The sequence below is a fragment of the Protopterus annectens genome, chromosome 9.part0 (assembly GCF_019279795.1).
Source record: "Protopterus annectens isolate FY-2018-M chromosome 9.part0, PAN1.0, whole genome shotgun sequence".
Classification (NCBI taxonomy): Eukaryota; Metazoa; Chordata; order Ceratodontiformes; family Protopteridae; genus Protopterus; species Protopterus annectens.
The window spans coordinates 168,860,845-168,884,017 of record NC_056743.1 but is presented as its reverse complement, the minus strand read 5'-3'; the positions used below and the strand labels follow the sequence as shown (position 1 = coordinate 168,884,017).

Genomic DNA, 23,173 nt, shown 5'->3' with positions numbered 1-23,173 from the left:
TTCCAACCACATCAGACCAGTGACAAGTGGAGTACCACAGGGTTCAGTCCTGGGTCCTCTCCTGTTTGGTATCTACTTCTCTGAAGTGCAGGCCAACACAGAAGGTCTTTTATAACAAAGTTTGCAGATGACTGCAAACTAGGAGCCATAATCAAAACTCCTAACGATGTAGACAAACTACAAAAGGGCCTCACTGAGACACATACCTGGTGCCAAAGCCATGGCCTGAAGCTCAATGCCAAAAAGTGTATCGTCATCCCCTTTGGTAAAAACTCTTTACCCATGAACTACCACATAGCTGGTAGTCTACTTAATGCCGAAAATGTGATAAGACCTTGGGACGCAGGTGGACAGTAGTCTCTCCTCTGATAATCACATCGCCACAGTGGTCAGGAAATCCTTCTACATGGCTCATCTCATCACAAAAGGATTCTCATCCAGAAAAAAGAGGTCATTGTTCCCCTCTACTCATCACTCATTAGACCCATTATAGAGTACAACGCCCCTTTTGGTATGTACCTCACAAGACATCTACAACAACTGGAAAGACCACAGAAATGCCTCACAAAGAGGATTACTGGCCTCAAATAGATGCCCTATGCAGACCGTCTCAAAAAACTACAGCTTTACTCCATCACATATCGCCTACTCAGGGGCGATGTCTGCCTAGCATACAAAGCTATGTCAAACCCAAAGCTGTTGGACATGCTGCACTTAAAGAAATCCCAATCCCTCCGAGCTACATGCTCTAGGGACCTTAACCTTGTCACCACAATAAACAGAACATGCTGGAGGGATAGATTCCTGTCTCAGAGACTTCCCATACTCTGGAACAAACTACCTATCTATATCAAACAAAGCTCCTCATTAGCACTCTTCATGAAAAATCTTGATGATTGGATGGGAAATGGGAAATTCACCCCGGGGATGGCTCTGCTCGACAGGGGCACAGGAAAATAATTTTCTTGGATGGCGAAAGCCAGGGTACATTTTTTGGCTAGGCTTGTATGGGCCCTGGGGCCGATAGCCTAGTACCTACCTATGAACAGGTTTGGCATCAACATGCATGTTTTGAGTAATGGGAAGCATGAAAATCTAATGACTGGCATTAACTGACTGTTGTCTTTAGTTATTTACCAGAAACGTCCAACATGTTAGGAGATGCAAGCAAAAAAAAAAAAAGGTAAAATCAGTGACATTCTGGGATATTACTGACACTTGAGAAGTATGCACAGGAACTGGGCAGCGACAACAAAGACAGAAGATGCTGTTTTTGCTTGTATTTTGTTGTTTTCAGACAGAGTGGTGCCCTCTTCTGACATATTTGTATACTGCATCTGCATGTTGCAAAACATCTGAAGAAGTTGAGTGTGTTTGTTTAATATTCTTATAAAAAAAAATTATGGTGTTAGCACTGGTTTCTTATTTTAACCATCCAGGAGTACATGAGGCATTTTCTACTAGAAGTATGCTTATCAGGTACAAAATGGATTTTTAAGCAGATTTTTTTTTGTCTTTTAGTTTGTACTTTAATTTTAGAATTTTTGTATTTTTTCAGACTTTGTTTTTATACCAATTCTGCATCTACAGCTCATACAGTGGATATAAAAAGTGTACACACCCCCTGTTAAAATGCCAGGTTTTTGTGATATTAAAAATGAGACCACAATAAATCATTTCAAAACTTTTCCCACCTTTAATGTAACCTATAACCTGTACAATTCAGTTGAACAACAAACAAATATATTTGGGATAAAAATATAAAAAATAAAAACGTACAATGAGCTGGTTGCATAAGTGGGCAAACCCTTAAACCAATATTTTGTTGAAGCACCTTTTGATTTAATTGCAACATTCAGTCTTCTTGGGTACATACCTGCCGTCAGAGACTGATTAACCCCAAATAAAGTTCAGCTGTCCTAGTAGGATTTTCCTGACCTTACTCAGTTGCCTGCTACAGCAAAAGCATGGTTCGCAGAGAGCTTACAAAGCATCAAAGGGATCTCATTGTTGAAAGGAATCGGTCAGGAGAAGGGTACAAAAAAATTTCCACAGCATTGGATATACCATGGAACACAGTGAAGACAGTCAACAAAATTCGAGAAAATATGGGACAACAGTGACATTGCAAAGAACTGGACGTCCCTCCAAAATTGATGAAGACTAGACAAAAACTGGTGAGGGAGGATGCAGAGAGACCTACAGCAACACTGAAGGAGCTGCAGAAATTTCTGGCAAGTACTGGTTGTGTACATGCGACAACAATCTCCTGTATTCTCCATATTTCTAGACTGTAAAAAAAAGGCTTCCGTCTTGCAACCCTACCCACACAGAAAAACATCCAGGCCCAGCTAAAAATTGCAAAATACATCAGGTCTCCCAAGTGTGGGCAAATGCGTTATGGTCTGATGAGATGAAGGCTGAACCTTTTGGCCTCAATTCCAAAAGGTACATTTGGCAAAAACAACACTTCGCATCACCAAAAGAACACGGTGACACATGGTGGTGGCAGTGTCATGCTTTGGGGTTGCTTTTCTTCAGCTGGAACAGGAGCTTTAGTCAAGGTGGAGGGAAGTATGAACAGTTCCATATACCAGTCACTTTTGGTCCAAAACCTTCATGCGTCTGCTAGAAATCTAAAGAGGAATTTAACCTTCCGACATGACAATGACCCCAAGCATACATCCAGATCAACAAAAGAATGGCTTCACCAGAAGAAAATTAAAGTTTTGGAATGGCCCAGCCAGACCTCAGACCTAAATCCAATAGAAAATCTGTGCGGTGACCTGAAGAGGGCTGTGCACAAGAGATGCCCTCACAATCTGACAGATTTGGAGCGCTTTTGTAAGGAAGAGAGGGCAAATATTGCCATGTCAAGATGTGCCATGCTGATCGACTCCTACCCAAGAAGACTGAAGGCTGTAATTAAATCAAAAGTTGCTTCAACAAAGTATTAGTTTAAGGGTGTGCACACTTTTGCAACCAGCTTCTTGTACGTTTTTTATTTTTTATATTTTTGCCCTAACAGATTTATTTGTTTTTCAATTGAATTGTACAGCTTATAGGTCACGTTAAAGGTGAAAAAAAGTTTTGAAATGATTTATTGTGGTCTCATTTTTTTATATCACAAAAACCTGGCAATTTAACAAGGGTATGTACACTTTTTATATCCATTGTATGCTACAATTGCTGGTAGCTGTTATGCATTCATTATACCGATTTGTGAATATTTTAATACAAATGTCACTTTAAATTGCATCTGTATTCTAAATTAGTTTTTTAAATTAATAAAACTGCACATATTTCTTTTTTCTGTATTTTTTTATTATTCCAACAGAATGGAAAACTAAACAAAGAGCTTGATTTCGTAAGTCATCATGTTCGAACAAAATTAGATGAACTAAAGAGGCAGGAAGTGGCACGGTTACGGATGTTGATTAAGGCAAAAATGGATGCTGATCAAGGTAATGTAACAAAGATTACTTTATGTTCATTTATTGTACATTTTCTGGATTAAAAGTTGTTTAACCACTTTCCTTTAGCATATTGTGCTCCCCATCAATTTAAGTATATAATAAAGTTCTACATTCTTCATTAGTATTGTGAAAAAAAGATATATTTACGGCTAATAAGACACTATTGGTTTAATCCTTAATACCCACCTGTTTGAAATTCCCGGTTAGATAAAACTTTTTTATTAGATTTTAGATATGTATACATAACTCACAAAGAATCAAAGTTAAAACACATCTAAGAATCCTGGCTTGTTGGCATAGAGTGATGAAGCCCTGACTACAACCCTGATGACTCAAGATTGATTAGTGACTAGGGTGCTGAAGGAGCTGTACTGGAGAAAAGTGAGACAATGCTATCATCTATTGGTGAGAAAGAGGTGAACAACATTAAGAGTGTGGGCCAGGGATGTGGGTTTCATGCTACCTAGCAATGTCAGTCCTGTAGCCTCATGGGGCTTGTACAGGAATGTTCATGTCCACAGAGATGGCATTGTGTAGGCTCTCATGTCTGCAAATACTCATGACATCTGCTGGGGGGGCAATTAGGGAGGGGTTAGGGCCATAGGAAATCACCCTGATGGCTTATTTATTTATTTATTTATTTATTTATTTATCCATCCTTTTGTTGACTGGATTAGCCCTAATAGCTTGTTTCCAGGGGAGACCTGAGGTGGTATTTATACTTCTAGGTGAAATTTTTTAGGGTATTGGGGGAACTTCCTCCATTCTTTACTGTTGAGAATGACCCATTTTGGAGGAGCACTTCATGTTTCTGTTACAGGTGAGGAGGCAGCCCGGAGAAATGGAGACAGATGGAGAGAGAAGGAGATGGAGTGGTGGAAGAAATGAAGGAGAAAAAAAAACTGGGACTAGAGAATGTGTGCAGGATTCTGAGGAAAAGTTTCAAAGAAACTTGTTCGATGGAAATGAGTCAGCAAATGATGGCTGTATAATTACAACTCTCCAGTCACGAGGTTTCTGTGATTTACTTAAAGAAGTGGTGGTGCAGAGTGAGCCAGAAAATTAAGATGTTTCCTGGGGGGTTAATATGGAGAAAATACAAAGAGGGTGCCGAGACAATCCTGAAGAATAGTGGTGAGATGGAAAAGAAAAGCTATGCAAAGAATGTAAAAAAAGACAGAAGTGGAATAACAGAAAACAAGGCAGAAGAAAATGAAAAACAGAAGTATGTGGTAAGAATTCAGAATAAAGAAGACCGAAATGGACAGGTATGAAGTGTGGGACAATTTAATATCTCCTTTTGGTGCAAAAGCACATGAGGTAAGAGAATTCTTTCTTAACAGCACATGAGGTAAGAGTATTCAATCTTATTAACGGAGATTTTTGTGACATATTTGAGACTGTTTTTTTCTATGGAAAGTTTTCTTGGAGAATGACAAGGCTGTAACCCATGGAAATTTTATGTGACAAAAGCATTTAATAGAGAAACAAAAAAAGGAGATCATGTACAATTTCGAAAGAGGTAGAACTAGAGAATTTGAAAGGACATTTGAAAATTTATGTAAGGAAGTACTGGACATTGCAAAAGTTTATGATAAAAGGAGTTTATGGACTGGTGTTTGGTATTTTCTGTTTTTAACACAATATTACAGAGAAAAAAATGTACATATATCAAACATGATAAATATGGAAGGGAATAGGGGTGTTACAGAATACTGGGGACAACCCAAAACATTTTTATGGAAAAGGACATTTGATAAGTAACTGTGGCAAAAGAAAAGTTATATTTGTGGGAAATGGGACATGATGCAAAAAAATGTGAATTGAAATGTTATAAATTTAACAAAATTGGACATTTATGGATGGATTACAAAAATGAAAATAAGATTAAGGGAAAAGAAAGAGAAGAAAATGAACAAAGAGAAGAAATTTTGGAAGTAATAAAATAGAAGAAAATTTAGATGAGAAAAAACAATAAAGCAGACAGAATATTCTGAAGTAAGTGATGAAGACGACGAAAATGGGAAGGTAATAAAAGGGAAAATAATAATTCTGTTGGTAAAAGGCTAAACACAGAAAATTTTAAGGGATAAGTGCAAAAGAAAAAAATAAGAGAAATGGATGAAAAAGGTTATATACAGTAAAATTAGGGCTTGGTATAATGGTTAAGGTGTTTGACAATACAGTGTTTGATTTTCATCTTTGGGAAAGAAATTTGTTAGGCGTAAAATGATCTACTAAGAAAGATATCCTAGTAATTAGATATGAATGTCTGAAACCATAAATCTAAGGAAAAGGCACAATGAAAATTTTAGAGTGCTTTCTGTAAATGTAATTGTATTAAGAATATAGTAAGAATAGGCATTCTGGAGTGGTGTAATTCATGTGATGTAGCTGTAATTAGAAAACACAAGATTTTTCTTCTTTCAGCTTTTCCTGGTTAGGGTTCGCCACAGCAGATGACATGTCCGCTCATGATTGGCAGTGGAGTTTTACAGTGTCAAATTGCCAGCCCAGCGCAACCTTCCACAGAAGGCACACACGTGCACTCACACCTAGGGCCAGTTTAGAGTGTCCAGTCCACCTACAGCACGTCTTTGGGATGTGGGAGGAAACCGGAGCACCCAGAGGAAATCCACACGACCACAGGGAGGACATGCAGACTCCGCACAAGGCACCCCAGCTGAGGATCAAACCAAGGAACCTCTTACTGTGAGGCGACAACGCTAACTGCTGCACCACCATGGCCGCCCTAATAAATGAAAAAAAAAAGATAATGAACTGAGAAACTGTGGGGAGGAAAGGTAACCTGGAATTTGGGAAATGAGAAATGTTCTAGAATATCCATTTTCTGTAGATATACATTAAAGATACTGGGTATAAGTTTAGCAAAGTGGGAAGATTAACCATTGTAGATTTAAAATGGTAAGAACAGGTATACAGAACATTATGTGCTTGTATAAATTGTAAAGAAAGGGAAAGTTTATTTAATCAGATTTAGACTGTGTAGTGATAAATATGAATATTATAACAGGAGACTTTAATTGTGTTTTAAGAGGCAAGCATAACAAGAAAGGAAATGATATAAGAAAATTGTTAGAAGTTATAAGATGTGTTAAGTTAAAACTTTGGGACAAAAATTCAAGGACATATGAAAGGGGGTGTGCATCGAACTGAAATAGATTATTTTATAGTATCAGAAGGTTTAGTTATAGGAGAAGAGGGAGGAAGTTGAAACAGGATTTTCTGATCATGTTGCAGTATGGTAGAGAGAAAGGAAAACAAGGAATATATAAAAATAGGCAAAGGAATAAAAAGGATAAATGAAAAAGCATGGAATGAAGAAGAAGAGAGATTTGTAATATAGTTGTGGGAAGATTATTATAAGAGCATTTTATAAAAACTGGTCTAAATGGTGGATGATATTTAAGGAAGAATATAAAAACAGTTTTTTACAGTCGCAATATGATGTGAAAGGTAGAGAGAGAAAAATACAAAAGAAAATATAATGATGCATTGAAGATTTAGAACACAGTGATAGAAAAAATACAGTAATTGTTATATAAGCAAAGATATCTTTACAAGGAAAAAGTATCAAATTACTAAACAGATTAGTAAAGGAAGATGGTGGTAGTGTAGTGAGAGAAATACAAAATGTAACATGAGAAATAGAAAGACCTCAGGGAAAGATTAGTGTAGTACATTATGTACAGGAAGAAAAAAAAGAAGGTAGTGAAAAAACATGGAAAATAAAAAAAGTAAACAGAAAAATAGAATAAAGAGTTGGAAAAGGAGATTTCTTTAAATGAGCATGATAGTGTATTAGAAAGGACAAGTAAATATAGATTCAACTGCAGGCCCAGATGGAATAGGGTATGAAATGTATAAAAATTTAAGGGATTGACAAAAAAAATATATATATTTTTTAAAGATTTTGAATGAATAGTTAAATGTTTTTATTTAGAAAGAATTATGTAGTGGAAAACTTGAATTCATATGGAAGAAGGAAGATAGAAGACAATTAAAGTGGAGCCCGATAGTATTGAATAATAATCATAAGATCTTTCTGAAACTACAAATGAGGTTTGAAACTAAAATTAAAAATGTTATGGAAGATATATATAATATAAAAAGGAAAGGTTGTCGAGAATTATTAATGATAGAGAAATTGTGAATGATGATGTGAACAAAAGAAGGTGAAAGTCCTGATAAGGAGACCATTAATAAGGCATTTGACATAATTGGACACGCACAATTCTGGGTAATAATGAAACGATATAAGTGAGAAGGTTAGGAAATTATGTATGTCAGCGTATAGTAATATTATTGGATCATAGGAGATTACTAAGCTGTTAACCCGAAGATCATTTTAAGCATAGCTGTTTCATTCCAATGTAATAACATGAAAATGCTAGTCAGTACCCAAGATTGCATTTAGTGATGACTGCCCATATCCAGGAGGGTTGTGGACACTATCCCCAGTAAGAATTTATGGTGCCCCATCCACTCATCAAGTTCCTCTTGAACAGTGTCATAGAGGTGCTGTGCTTCACATGAATTTGTAGCCTGTTGCAAAGACGTGGCAGTAGCTGGAAAATCTGTCCATCCAACATGTCCTATTTAAGTCGCAGGTCATATTTAGGTCCCTGGAATGGGTAGCTATAGTCCCATTTGATTTACTGATATGTAGCAAGTTCATTAGGTTTGGGTCTTGGATTGCTCTGTAGGCCAGGTGTAAGTCTCCCCTAAGAAGTCTATATGATATGAAGTATAGTGACAGGGACTGTAGTAAGTCTGTGTAAGGCACATGCTGGAGCCCCTTGATTTTCTTTGTTAGAAATCTCTGAGGTCTGTCCATTTGCTGTAGGTGCTTTGTGTGGTTCATGCTGGACAGGGAGTTTTACTCAATTGTGGCTGGATTAGTGCCATAGATCATAACCTCTTTTATTCTCAAGGCAATACCTTTACTAATCAAGTGTGCTACATAGAAAGCCTTCCTTAGTACAGTAGACAGTTTAAGTTTGCGGTCAACTTGTGATCCCAGCTCCCTTACCACGTTGTGGGTACATTGGGTATTGTTTTGATAGTGTGAAGGGACATTGTTTTCAAAGGGAATGATGATGCTGTGAAGGGACATTGTTTTCAAAGGGAATGATGATGCATTTCTTTGTATTCAGTTTGAGACCATGACTAGAACACCAGTCACTGGTCTAGGTGAGGCCCTCCTGGAGTATACAGACATCATTTGGAGATTCAGTGATTGCACCTAGTTTGCAGCCTTCTGGTCGGCCACAACCCCTTAGTTATGACCTGAACGTCTGAGAAGTATATACCAAATGGATGGGGGCCCAGACTGCTGGTGGATGTGGAGTTGTCCACTTTGTTAGTGTGCGACCGGTTTTTCAGCCAGTTGGCAACCCATTTTGGTAAAGGTTCAACAACCGAAAGCGCTTATCCAGACAGCAACAGCAGGATTACATTTTATTTTGTTAATAAAGGAACTGATTTTAACTATTTCAACTATTTTACCACAGCTTGGGTGGCAGCAGCGGGTTTGCTTTCTACATTTACTTGGTTTCAACGCATACTGCCTTTGGTGGTGAGCTCAGTGATTCTTTTTGTTTCTGTTTTTCTTGTCACCGAGCACTCCACACCAAGCTTTTACACTTTGAAACAAGCTGAGCTTTTTTCTGATACCAGCAAAGAGGATTGTGAATAACTGCTTGACTAATATAAGCAATCCATTGCTTAATTGAATTTAGAGAATGGGAGTATTAATATGCTGAAAAATATGCTTGATTCACAAACGTTTGAAAATATTTTTAAAGATGTTGAGGATGCTGCATATAGACTGAAGCGTCTGCACTGGCAGCGTTTTCACATGGAGGCCTGCCTTCGCCATCAGGTCATACCAAGGGGTTTGTTAGTAAAGTGTATGCCAACATATGGCAACACCTATCCAGACATATTAGCCAAATGGCAAAAAATAAATATTGAAACCAGCTTCAACTACATGAAACTGATAGTTGAGTTATTTAAGCCGCAAGAGGATAAAACAGCTCAGCTGCTTAGATACTAAACAAAAATAACTTGAATTAAAGGAATTCTCAGACAATGACTTGGTGAGATTGGGAGAGCTGTAAGACATGCTAGAGGTTCATGAAACTAAATTGAGAAATGTTAAGTACGAAATTAGCAAGAGACTTTACTGACCTCAGGAAGGGTCAACTGTTTGAATGGCTAAGGGAACAGAAAGGCTTATTCTTAGCAACAAACAGACAAAAAGAGGCATCTACAGCAAGGGAACAACCTTCTGAACAATGAAATAAGGCAAACAACTGGAATAATAGTGGAGGCTGAAGTGTATGACAACAGAAACCTGAACAGTAATAAGAAACAGCCAGACAGAATGAATGTGTTCAGGAGTTAGATGAAGGGATTTCAGAAGCTCCAGATCCTGAAACACATGCATCTAAGAGATGAGGCATCCATTAATAATGTTACTGAATCTATTGTACCTAATGCATCAGAACAAAATAATGTTACTAGACCCTAAGGAAGGAGCAGTGCATTTACTTTTACAACATCCACTCCCTTTTTTATTACAAGGGAAGAATGCACGACAGTCAAGCTCAATAAGCAGAGAGAGGAAAAAGAGAAAAGTATAAAGGCGGAAACTGTAGATTTGCTGGTATTAAATATATTTAGACATGAACTGAGTGGGAATGAAATGAACATCTTAAGGAGAGGGTTAAGTTTTATACCCTCCTTACGATAACCCTTGAGTGAATTCATGACAGACGTAAGGTGCTTTGGAAGGAATCTGACCTTAAGGAGTGTTTTGGCAATACTGAGACACAAGAACATGAAAAAAAAAATCATACTCAAAAGACCCAGCACCTTTGTTTCCATTAAGCCATCCCACTATAGATGTTTTCATGCTGCTTTGTGAAAAAGAGGTAGAACAATATAAATTGAAAGAAAAAGGACAACATTTCTATAATCTAAGTTATCAAGAACTAGCATTGAATGAACTTCAAAGAAAGAGGGATATAGCGGTGAAAGCAGCAGACAAAGGAGGAGCTGTAATTGTGATGGATTCAGTAAGATATGGTAAGATGAAGGAAATGCTAAGTGATATAGCAATCTATCAAAGAAGGATGTCAGTAAAATAATAGTGAATGTGAATGATGGTATCTATGAAAATAATGCATATGCTTTAATTCTTTGTCATTTCACTTTAAATCTCTAAGCTTTTAGCTAACACTAAAGAAATAGAACATGCATCCTGAATGAGAGGTGTGTCCATTCACCAAAAATTTATTGGTTGATTGAATGAATGAGCTGCAGGAAGCTCTTTTTAAATGAAAGGAAGCTGCTTTTTTCTTTAGGATTTGATAAAGGTTCAACAACCGAAAGCGCTTATGCAGACAGCAGCAGCAGGATTATGTTTTATTTTGTTAATAAAGGAACTGATTTTAACTATTTCAAGTATTTTACCTCCGCTTGGGTGGCAGCAGCGGGTTTGCTTTCTACATTTACTTGGTTTCCACGTGTACTGCCTTTGGTGGTGAGCTCAGTGATTATTTTTGTTTCATTTTACAACAAAGGGGTTTACATTCTGTTTGCTAAGTTTATTGGTAATGCCTGAATGTGGGATTGTGTTGAAAGCGTTTGCCAAGTCAGTGTATGCTGTGTGCACAGATTTGCCCTCATCAGTGGCCCTGGTCACATTTTCAGAGTCCACCAGATTTAACAGGCAGGATCTGCCCTCGCTGAAGCTGAATTGCGTAGAATCCAGGGTTTGGAGGTCACCTACTTCTATATGTATGAGGTCCATAATGATGCATTCCATGGCCTTACAGATGAGGCTGGTCAAGCTTATGGGTCTGCAGTTCCCCTGGTCTGTTGCTAGGCCACCTTTGTGGAGGGGAATAACTGTTGCTGTTCTCCATTCCAAGGGAACAAAGCCTGTGGTTAGGCTATGATTAAAGAGGATACTTAATGGTGATGCTAGTTCATGTTTTAGCCTGTTTAAAAGACAGCCTGGGATGTTGTCTGGTCCAATAGAGGCTGTGTGTTTTGCCCCGGGTAAGGCTTTGAGGACCTGGTTTTCAGTTATGTAGGGTGGGAGGGGAGTTTTGGGGAAGGTTTATGATACGTTGGTGGGGGATAAGGGAGTGAAATTTTCACCATACCTATCCACTACCAGGTTTGCTATCTCTGTGGGGTCAGTGTATGTGATACCGTTGGCCACTAGTTCCTGCACATGCTTTGGTCCTACCTTTCAGGCTATGTACGTAGCTGTAAAAGGCCTTATGGTTATCCATAGCTTTACTTGCTAAGTTTCTCTCAAAGGAGCCCTTAGAGGATTTGACAAGTTGTCTTATTTGCCTGTTGGCCAAGGAGGGCACTTTTCCATTGTTGGTGTAACGTTTTTGATGCTGGATGTCCACCATGACAGCTTGTTTTTACTTGGGGCTCTAGGTTTGATTCTTTCTGGTATAGCCAAGTTTATATACTTATGCAAGTGATTTTACAGGGCTGTAGTCTAAACTTCGGTGGGGCTTGGAATGCATTTATACCTTCACCTGGAAGGGTATAGTTTGCTTGGTGATGTTTTTCAGTATTTCATCTTTTGTGAGTTTTGGTGTTAGTGCCAGCTCAAAGGTGACTGTTTTGTGGTCAGATTTAACTAATGAAGATCTGACAGTTGCAGCAGTGCATCTGTTTGATAAGTTAGTGAGGACCAGATCTAGAATGTTTGTTCCTCTTGTCGGGGTATGAACAATTTGTTCCAGTGCATTTGAATTAACAGTCAAGGAACTTTTGTGCATGTAAGTTGGAGGTAGTGAAGGTTTCCCAGTTGGTGGTGGGATAATTGAAATCCCCCATAACCTGAGTGCTCAGTAAAAATTGGATCATCTCCAGCTTGGTCAAGTAGGCTTCATGGATGTCATGACCCATGGAGAGGGATCTATAACTGCCTGTGACTTAAATGGGGGGGCGGGGGGGGGTCTTACCCACTGTAACCTGGAATTGGAGTAACTCCACGGAGTTGTCCATTCTAACTAGATGGGAGGTGAATTTATCTCTAATATAGATAGAAACACTTCTTCCTTTAGTTTTTCACACATTCATTTTGCAGTCTAAATGTGTAGAAGGCGTTGTAGCCTTGCAAGGCCGGGGTGCTCTTTGAGGCCTTGAACCAGGTTTCTGTGACTGCACTAATATCTACATCTTCTAGTGATAGAAGTGCTTCCAGGGAGTGCATATTTTGGTTTAAGCTCCAAGCATTTAGCAGCATGACCTATATTCTGTTCTGACTGGCTAATTTCTCATCGGTAATGTTGTTTTCAAGACATTGCTTAACAAAGGCACTATGGGGGAGGCAACAGCCTTTGCCAGCAGACAAAAGCCTAGAGGTGCCAGGTGCAAACTGTTTCTGGCAAAGCAGCAAGGCGTGTTGACCATGGCTTCTCAGACTGACAGGAACTGGATCCTTTTTGACACCAAAACCTAAACCAGTTTTTGAAATCAGTCATTTTTTTTTTGTTTATAATGTGTCATCATTCTAAGTGACAATAGTGTGCTGCTCAAAGCTAGGGGCATACCTGCCTGGGGCACATATTCAAAAGCTCAACCATGTCTCTTCATATAGTCCAGACGGGTATGTCTCTGTTCATTCACGCCAGTTGTAATTTTAACTGTAATAATAAAGTAAAAATACTTGTAAATGTCTAGTTAAGCCAAGAGGTTCATATGAAGAATGGTGTAAGACAGGGATGTCTAGTGAGTTGTATACTCTTTGCGTTAGTGATGAATGTCATAGTGTGTTAAACATATTACAAAATGAATGTGGCGGAATATATAACACCAGAAGGGTCAAGAATTCCAGTTCTGTTGACATATGCAGGTGACATTATAGTAATTGTAAAAAAAAAAAAACAAATTTGGATAAGAGGTAATAATTTGCACAAATTAGTATCTAGAGATGATGGGGATGGCTTTAAATAAAGGAAAACGTAAAGGTTTAGGTGCTGCAGTAAAGATTGGGGTATATATTTTTCAATGAATTAAATTTCTGCGTTAGGTGTAAAATTTGGAAGTAAAGAGGTAAGTAGAGTTCATTGGGGAAAAACAATAAAAGAAATAAAACAAACCTGTCTTTTCTGGAGAACATATAAATTATCATTCAGAAAAAGGATTATTTGATAAATTCGGTACTGATGGGAAGATAGCTTATTTACCAAGAGTATTTATGTTGCAAACAGTACTTGAAAAGGAATTATTGCAGATAAGTTTTTCATTTGTATGGAGGTTCTAGATTAAACCAAGTAAAAAGAGGAGTTTTGTATGTAAATGAAGAAGGAAGTGGTTTAGCGTTAACCCAGTGGTATAAATTGCTTCATTAAATATGTACAAGGTGTTAAAGTGAATAAATGAAAAATCTGAGATTAGTAAAATTGTATAAATAGAAGTATAATAAGTTCTGGGGTATAGTACAAAAAGAGTAAAAGAGAGTGATTGTATAAATGATGAAATAACATTTTCCAAGAAAAAATATTTTTGTGGAAAATAAAAATTGACGATATAGAAAAAAATAGAAAAGTATGGTACAAGAATGTAATGATAAAGCATTACTATGTAAAACCATGGGAAAGTCAACATTTAAAGCTATAAAAATAAGACACAAGTGGTATAATCAGAAAGTAGAATTTCAAGATATTTTGTGGAGACTGGTAATAGATAAAATTGCCAGTATAAGGAAATATGCAGTTTAAGAAGAAAAGTGATAGAATGTGTTTACTTTAACATGAAGAAGAAACTATGGAACATGTGTTTTTGAAATGTAAAGTTATGAGGAAAACTATGTAAAAAAATTTTTGAAGATAAACGAAGTGGATAAAATAAAAATACACCTAACACAGAAATTTAATTAATTGAAAAATATATACCCCAGTCTTTACTGCAGCACCTAAACCTTTACGTTTTCCTTTATTTAAAGCCATCCCCATCATCTCTAGATACGCATTTGTGCAAATTATTACCTCTTTTATCCAAATTTGTTTTTTTTTTTTCTGAGCTGGGAATTTCTGGTTAAAGGCTTATAGTGCCTGCATGTTTCAACTGTTTCTTACTGAAATTGGTACACCTTGTTTGCTGTAGCATAGACTAGATCCAGGCCTGCTGAATCTAGTCCTGTTTGTATGCTTGTTGTTTGCTTGTTATTTCCCTGAAACGCTAATACCACCTAAAACGCGGCTTTTCAGCACTTCTGTGGATCCCTAGTGATATCTGCATTGCTTACTGTACTCATTTCCTTGTTTCACTTAAAAGAAAGTTACGGTCTGTCGTTTTTGCATTTGTTACCTGTAACACATTGCATTTAAGTTACCTGGGTATCTCACTAAAGGCACTTGCTCACTAAAGCAATTATATTAGTCAGCACTAAAAAATTAAAAGCACTACACTCTCACAAAGTCCTCGAGTACCTTGTTCCCCATTGGCCCTTTTTTTCAATTATAAAGGAATTCCCAATACTATTCTACCATGTCCAAAGGTCAGTTGTCAATCTTCTCTCCGTTCCAGCTGGTGAATCTTGGAATCTTGAGGCAATGTTACAACTGCCTCATGTACACAGACAACCCACTCCTCCTCCCAACAAATTCCAACACGTGAGAGATGCATCCATATAGCCAAACTGGAGGCAAAGCTCTCTCAACTCAGTACTGGTGTAACCAGTCAGGAGGAGAAGGAAACCACACTCGGTTCAATTCCAGTCTCACATAGACCTACCACGACAGCAAACCAAACACATAAATACACAAAAACATACTTGGAGGCTCTAAATAAAAATCTGCCTAAGCAGCAGAGACCTCCAAAGCAGACACCCAAGCAACCGCTACCCCAAAACAAAACACGTGCAACACACAGCTCACAAAACCAGTGTGCCGAACAGTCACAGCCCTTAAGGCTAAACAACACACCTGATACACTTGTAATAGGTGACTCTATCATCAGGCACACTGACGTCCCGCTCACCAGGCTGAACAAGGAGAAGGTCACGGTGAAGCTGCCTGTCGGGCGCTAGGATCCGCCGCATAACACAAGCACTCAGGTCACTCCAAGGCAAGTACAAATGTGACTCGGTCATTGTCCATGCTGGTGTGAATGACCTGAGACGTACCTGCCTGGACTACATGAAAAGAGACATAGAGGAGCTCACTGAGCATGTGGCCCAGGCCGGTATGACCCTGACCTTGAGTAGCATCTTACCCTCACCAAGAATGATGCCACAATATGAAAACAAGATGATCAATTTCAACAATTGGCTTAAGTATTGGTGTCATTCATAGGGGATCCAATACCTGTCAGCCTGGGATGACATGCTTGACAAGCCACGATGCTTCGCTAGGGACGGCTTGCACCTGTCACCCCTGGGCTTTCAGATATTGGCAAAGGCTCTTGCTACCCCCATAGTGCCTTTTTTAGGCAAGGCTCAAAAGACAAACCCACCTCCATAGGTATCACATGGGCTAAGAAACTAAGAGTAATGCTACTCAACGCCAGAAGTCTAAACCTCAAGATGCACACACTCGAAACTCTCCTTAGCATGGAGAACATCGATATCTGTGCAGTAACAGAAACCTGGTTCAAGGCTCCCAAGAGCACCCCAGCAATACCAGGTTATACCTCATACCATGCTTTTCTGCCCCAAAACTTGGACCGACCCACAAAAGGAGGGGGAGTATCAATATTCATCAAAGATACCCACACCTCCATGTTGGTGGCACAGCACGAAGCATCAGAGACTATCCATGTGCAACTAACAGTGGGTAAAACTGCCTTCCAGTTTATAGCCTGCTACAGACCACCCTCCCTAACCCAGGAACTCCACTCGGCCTTCCTGAGAACACTGGAAAATATGAAGGTTTCTCCAAACACCATTATATTGGGTGACTTCAACTACCCAAACATAGACTGGGAGCATTACTCTAGCTCCAACACCCTAGCCCAAAGGTTCCTAGAATTTATAAACTCAAATGCTATGGAACAACTTGTTACCACTCCCACAAGAGGGGAAAACATACTGGACCTGATCATCACCAATATGGGGACTCTGTGCACCAGACCAGAAGTGTATCCCTCACTGGTAAGATTAGACCATAAACTAATCTCACTGGATATTCACATCCCGACACCACCCCCTGCCCAGAAAACCACAGTGAAAAACTTCTCTAAAGCAAATTTCACACTCCTCAAAACAGAGGTGGAGTCCTTCAAAGCCCTCGGGCCTGTGGAAAATACGGCCCAGACCGCAGAATCCTTTATAAACGCATTCTTATGAACACCTTCAGGAATGCATGGATCATGCGATCCCAAATAAAACCAAGACCCAATCCTCCAAAGGCAGACGTCCTGTCTGGTGGACCCCAGCCATTAACAAACTATAAAATAGAAGGAGGAAGCTACTAAATGATAGAGCAAAATTCCAAAAAGGGAAGGCATCTCTGATCAGTATTAGCAAAAAATTATGGGCACTCATAAAATCGTCTAAGGCCAGCTTCGAGAGAAAAATTGCACAGGACACTAAGGATAATCACAAGGCTTTCTTTAGTTATGTTAGGAACCTGTGTGGTAATTCCCAGATATGCTCAGAATTAGTCCAAAATGACAAAAAATACACCAAACCCACAGACATTGCCAACATCCTAGCTGACAGGTTCAGCGCAAACCCCCACCAAAAGGGCAAATATCTATCCCAGCAGAGTGCTGCCCCCCCTGACATCTCAGATGCTCAGGTAAGAGCCGCCCTCTCCAAAGCAAAAAACACAGTATCAACGGGACCAGACAGTGTCCTGGGCTGTGTCCTACATGAACTTCAAGAAGAGCTAAACCCAAACATAAAACTACTGTTCGGTCTCAGCCTTACTACAGGATATGTACCCAAAGAGTGGCGTACAGCAACTGTGGTCCCTCTCCACAAAGGTGGTGCCTCAACGGATCCTGGAAACTATCTCCCCATAAGCCTGACTAGCTTGGTCTGCAAAGCTATGGAAAGGATCATCATGGACCTCATAAATAAAGATATTGGGGACCTACAGACACTGGATCCTACCCAGTTCGGCTTTAAGGGCAGATCCTGCCTCTTAAAACCTGGTTGATTTCTTTGAAACAGTCACCAAGGCCATTGACGAGGGGAAGGTGGTCCACACAGCCAACCTGGACCTCGCAAAAGTCTTCGATACAGTACCCCACTCGGGCATTATAGATAAGCTCACCAGCTTAAATATAAACCCCTATGTCACTAGATGGGTTGCAAACTGGCTCAAGGACAGAACCCACATGGTTAAAATTGCTGGAGCCATGTCAGACTCCAAACTAGTTACAAGTGGCGTCCCACAAGGCTCAGTCCTGGGACCTCTCTTGTTCAGTATATATTTCTCGGAGGTACAGGCCAACACGGAAGGACTGTGGCTGACCAAGTTCGCAGATGACTGCAAACTGGGCACCATAATTGACTCTCCAGCCGAAACAAGCATCCTCCAAAAGGGCCTCATAGAAACAGACAACTGGTGCCAGAGCCATGGCCTCAAGCTAAACGCCAAAAAGTGTATAGTCATCCCCTTTGGCAAAAACAAAGTGCCCACAAATTACCACATAGGTGGTAATCCATTAAGTACAGAAGAAGTAATTAGGGACCTGGGGACCCAAGTTGATAGCAATCTCTCATTTGACAACCACGTGGCCAAAGTGGTTAGAAAATCATTTTATATAGCCCACCTAATCATGAAGGGATTCACATCTAGATCAGGGGAGGTCATCATGCCTCTTTACTCATCCCTCATCAGGCCCATAATTGAGTACAGTGCCCCTTTTGGGATGTACCTTAACAGACACCTGCAGCAACTGGAAAGACCCCAAAAGTACCTCACCAAGAGGATCAAAGGGCTCAAACAGATGCCATATGCTGCCCGGTTAAAGAAACTCCAGCTCTACTCAGTGGCATACCGCCTGTTCAGAGGCGATCTGTGCCTGACTCATAAAGCAATGTCCAACCTGGAATTAGTGGACATGCTGCACCTCAGAAAATCCAAATCCCATCGAGCTACACGCTGAGAGACTTGAACCTCAGCACCGAAATAAATAGGACATGCTGGAGGGACAGATTCATAACCCAGAGGCTCCCTTCACTCTGGAATAAAATCCCAGTCCAGGTTAGGCAGAGTCCCTCATTGACTCTCTTCAAGAGGAATCTTGATGAGTGGATGGGAGATCGTAGGTTTACCCCGGGTATCACTTTTGTGTCACTGTTAGACAGAGGCACAGTATACTAACCTCAAAAAAGGGCATAGCAAAATTAATTTAAAATGGGTGGCGAAAGCCAAACACATTCTGGCTAGGCTTATAAATGCCCTAGGGCAGATAGCCTAGTATGAACCTATGAACCTATGGATATTGTAAGAGTAGAAGTAAGGAATATGTTAAACGAATAGATAAGTTATTTTATGTTTTATGGGTTATATGGAATGAAAGAATAAATGAAATTATGTTTAATGGTAAATGGATCTTCACAACAATATTAAGTAAAATCAGATAGTTGTTATGGAAAAAAGGAGTGTGGGGGCTAATAGGGACAAAAATGTATGATTGTGTCAACAGATTTGTGTGTATGTATGTGCATTCATATATATGTGTGTGTGTGTGTGTGTGTGTGTGTTTGTGTATATATAAATATATATATATATATATATATATATATATATATATATATATATATATATATATATGTCTTTGTACACTTGTAAATATTTCTAAATATTTTGTAAATCAGTTTCATTTTGGTATATAAATAAAGGACCCGTACTCTTTTCAACAGGTGCCATGGGATCTTTTACATCCACCTGAGCTACCACCAACTCAAGCAGATGGGGGTCTTGGTTTAATGTCTCATCTGAAGGACTGGTACCCTTTATACAACTCCTCACCCCACACTGATGTACAAATGGGCCATTTGATTGCAGAGTTCCAGTGGTTGTCTGACAGGGAGGAAACAACTAGAAAAACAGCACAGTTATGGGTTGGGAAATTAGAAATTCTGTAGTACACCTGAACAAACCTCTGTACATTTCTTTTATTTCAGTTTGATGACCGTGTAAGTCCACTGGGCCAAGAAGAGCCCATTTTCAGTGGAGGCCCAGGGAGAAAAGCTCCAAATATACATAAAAGAACATACATTACATAGTATAAACATGCTCATCAGGTTAAGAATACATCCAGAATTATTCATGCAAACATAATATGGTATAATTCAGCCTATTAATACATTAAACAGTGCAGTAGTATGGTCAGGCTGAGAATCTAGTACTATACAGAAGGCAATATACAATCATGAGAGGGGGTATACAGGTAGAGGAGTGGAGATGGGAAATGTAGTATATACATAGATTATTTTATTTGGAACAAGAGAAATGAAATAAACATGCTGCTAGGGCATTTAATGCTTATAAAATATTCCCACATACATTAGTCTGATTGCAATATTGAAAATATTAAGAACCAGTGTGCTGAAGCTTTTTTTTTCAAGGAAAATTTGCATTTCCCTCATGATGCCTTAATATGGGAGACTATGACAGGGTCTCTCTGGTTGGGTATTGCATTCATCTTCTCTGAGACTTTTTTTTTTTGGTAATTAGTTTAACTGCTGAGTATTTGACATTCCTGATTGTGTATCCTGTGTCTCCCATATCAGTACGTATTGTAATACCCATCCTTTCAGAATTGTTGTTTTTCAAAAGCCAGCAGTATGAAAGAGTGACAAGTTGTTCTCCTTTTAGTAGTTCTCAATTCAAACAGGTTTGTTTTGTGAGGCACATGATTTGACATTCAGAACGGTGACCCTTGTTTGGTCATAAGTTTAAGAATTGGGAAGGATGCTTAATACCATCGTGACTCATATAGCCAGGACCAAAGGTAGTCAGTGGAAACAGATCAGCAGTATGCTGCAAAGTATATAGTTCCTTACAGCCTATACCAGGTACAGTATCAGCCAGTCTGTTTAAGTATGAATAGAGAAACACAATGCTTTCAATGAATAGGCCCAAGATTGTGAATTATGAAAATGTGAGAAAATGACTGTGAATAAAGACAAAATGAAGAGACTTGCAGACTATAAGAAACAGGACAGAGAACTCGGATTTTTTCCTGTCCCTAAAATATCAGAAATGTCAAATTATTTTAGAAGAGTGGACGACCCATTAACTTTATCCCATCTTCCTGAATTGGACTTGAGCCCATTCAATCTTTTATATAATGGGTATCCCCTTCATGCAGGGGAGAGCCAGTTGACAAAGCCATCTGTGCAATCATGAGTGGTTTGTGTCTCTTTTTGCACTCAGTCATATTTTGTCATTGCTGGTGGAGAAGGGTGGGTGCCCTATTCTTTTTAGTTCAGTAAGTCTAGCATTTCTCAGACCAGCTTCCTTTGGTGACTTACTTGCTTGTCCCAGGAATTACTTGACTGTACCTCTTCTGATAGCAACTTAAGTCCTTATTGCCAGTTATGGAGATTTTTCTCTCAACACTAACTCCACTCTGTAGTGGCTGATATAGACCCTGCACCACCACTGGGTATCTTATATCCTTTCCTTGATAAGAGCTACCATTACTGATTTGGGATACAGAGTCTGCATTCTCTCATTCAGACCTTGTCTGCATGGAGCAATGATCAGTGAAAAATGGAAAAAAAACTTTTGTCATAATATACAACATCATTGTGCAAATTTAGCTAGAGTATTAACAGAACAATGCACACACAGTGCACTTTTAAGTCTTTTAATGTGCTCATAAAATACGAAATTTAGACATGGTGTAATAGCACTTATTTGCAGACAACTGTGAACTTATAAAGCCATCCATAATTGCACTAATGATCAGAAAGTAGAACATTTAACAGTAAAGGTTCTAATACAAGGCCCTGAGGAAATAGTTACATGCTTCTGAGATAAATACATTCCTCTAATTTTTAGTCTAAATATCTTAGACTAATATTAGTTGCTAATGTAGTTAATATGAAAAGAGCATGAAGTTGAAAATATGTAATAGAATCCAGTACCTTGACCAATCCATTGTAAGCAACTGAATATGGAAAACCAGGCTCAAGACGGTTCAGAACAAGATCTTAATGGATACATTTGTGTTAGCAATTATCAAGTAGTTTTAATCCATTGCTACTTTTTGCAGTAAGATTAAATAGTAACCTTTCAAAGCTTTTACATAAATTATAGGTTAAAAATTGAACAACGCAAGACTGCTAAAGGCAGCTTTACCAAACTGAAGTCTTAGAACAAAGTAAGGCAGTGCCACGACGGTGAAGATTAAGGTTAAATTTAATGTACTTAAAACAATAAAACCGTAAAACACAGTAAAATACAATGATCTAAAACTCTAAGGCAGGATTAGTGCTTTTAACAACTGCCTTCCTCGGGTCCAGTTACGTCACTACAGCTTCCTTGTATTTAAATAATGAATAACCAATCCGCTTTAGATTCATCTTTGAAGCTTCTGCCCTTTTGACAAGAGCTTTAAAGGAATCATCCAGTTTAATCCAGGTGGTTTATCTGCCTGCATGTTATCAATTCAACCAATCTTGAGCAATTCAGTCCTATTGCAAAGGTCTCCTCCTCTTAGGCTTTCAGCTACAACTTCCAGCACCATAAAATTTGTAGTTGTGATATTTAAGGATATGTTAGGATAGAGCTCTGGTCTTAGTGCATAGTCGAATATTGCTCAAGTGACAGGATTCTCTCCTTAAAGGATATTTTGGTCTTTCCAACATAGAAACAGGTGCAGCTAGCAACATATATATAACATTTTTGTTTGTACAGTCTGCATAGGTTCTGAGTCTATATTTTCTCGAAAGGAATTGGATGTTCAAAACGGTTACTAGAGTCTGTGGATCCACATACTTTACATTTCCTACAAGGAAGTGCGCATGTGCGTGTAGTAATTGGTTTGATCTTAGTTCTATATGCATCTTGGCAGAATAAAAGTTTCAAATTTTTTTCTGTTCTTAAAGCAAAATCTGGGTGTCTCACCAGCTATGCGTCTAATATTGTCATTAGCTGTCAGGATCTTCTGATTACTCCTAATAATTGCTAAAGGTAACCAAGCATCTCAGTCCTTTAGTTTGATCTTTGTCTTGATGTCATTTCACCCTCTTTTTCCTTCCTGCCGTATGAAAATTAGAGCTTGCCTCTAGTATTTCTTAGCCCCTTATTCTCCAGAATCCCTTTGTAAATTTCATTTTTCTTACATCCAAGTGTGTTGAAATCTTTCACCAGACGCTCCATTTCTTCCATGTCGTTCTTCTCATCAGTGCAAAGTCTGTATGTTCTAAAAAGTTGACCTTTGATAACATATGGGTAGATGTATCTCAGGTGCATGCTAATTGTATGCAATAAATGATTCTTCCAGCACTCTTTCCTGTATTTATGATTTGAAACTACCATTGTCTCAAGATGAAGTCGACATCAAGAAAATCTTTCCTTTGTTTTGAAATGCAAGCTTCAAACTCCAAAAGTTCCATAGTGTTGCCAAGATATTCAGCAAAGTCTAATAATTGTTAATTTCCTGTCCATAGAAAGAATATATTATCCACAAATCTCCTGTAGTATGGCATATACATCTTCCAT

General features: G+C 38.7%; 1 protein-coding gene across 3 annotated transcripts in view; it reads left to right on the top strand.

The window, feature by feature from the left end:
- Window positions 1-23,173, top strand: part of NUCB2 (nucleobindin 2) — a 736,170-nt gene that overhangs the window by 186,539 nt on the left and 526,458 nt on the right. For all 3 annotated transcript variants that reach the window (XM_044082707.1, XM_044082708.1, XM_044082709.1), the window contains exon 5: window positions 3,338-3,464. In XM_044082707.1, the coding sequence (XP_043938642.1) occupies window positions 3,338-3,464 (127 nt within the window). The remainder of the gene's footprint in view (window positions 1-3,337; window positions 3,465-23,173) is intronic.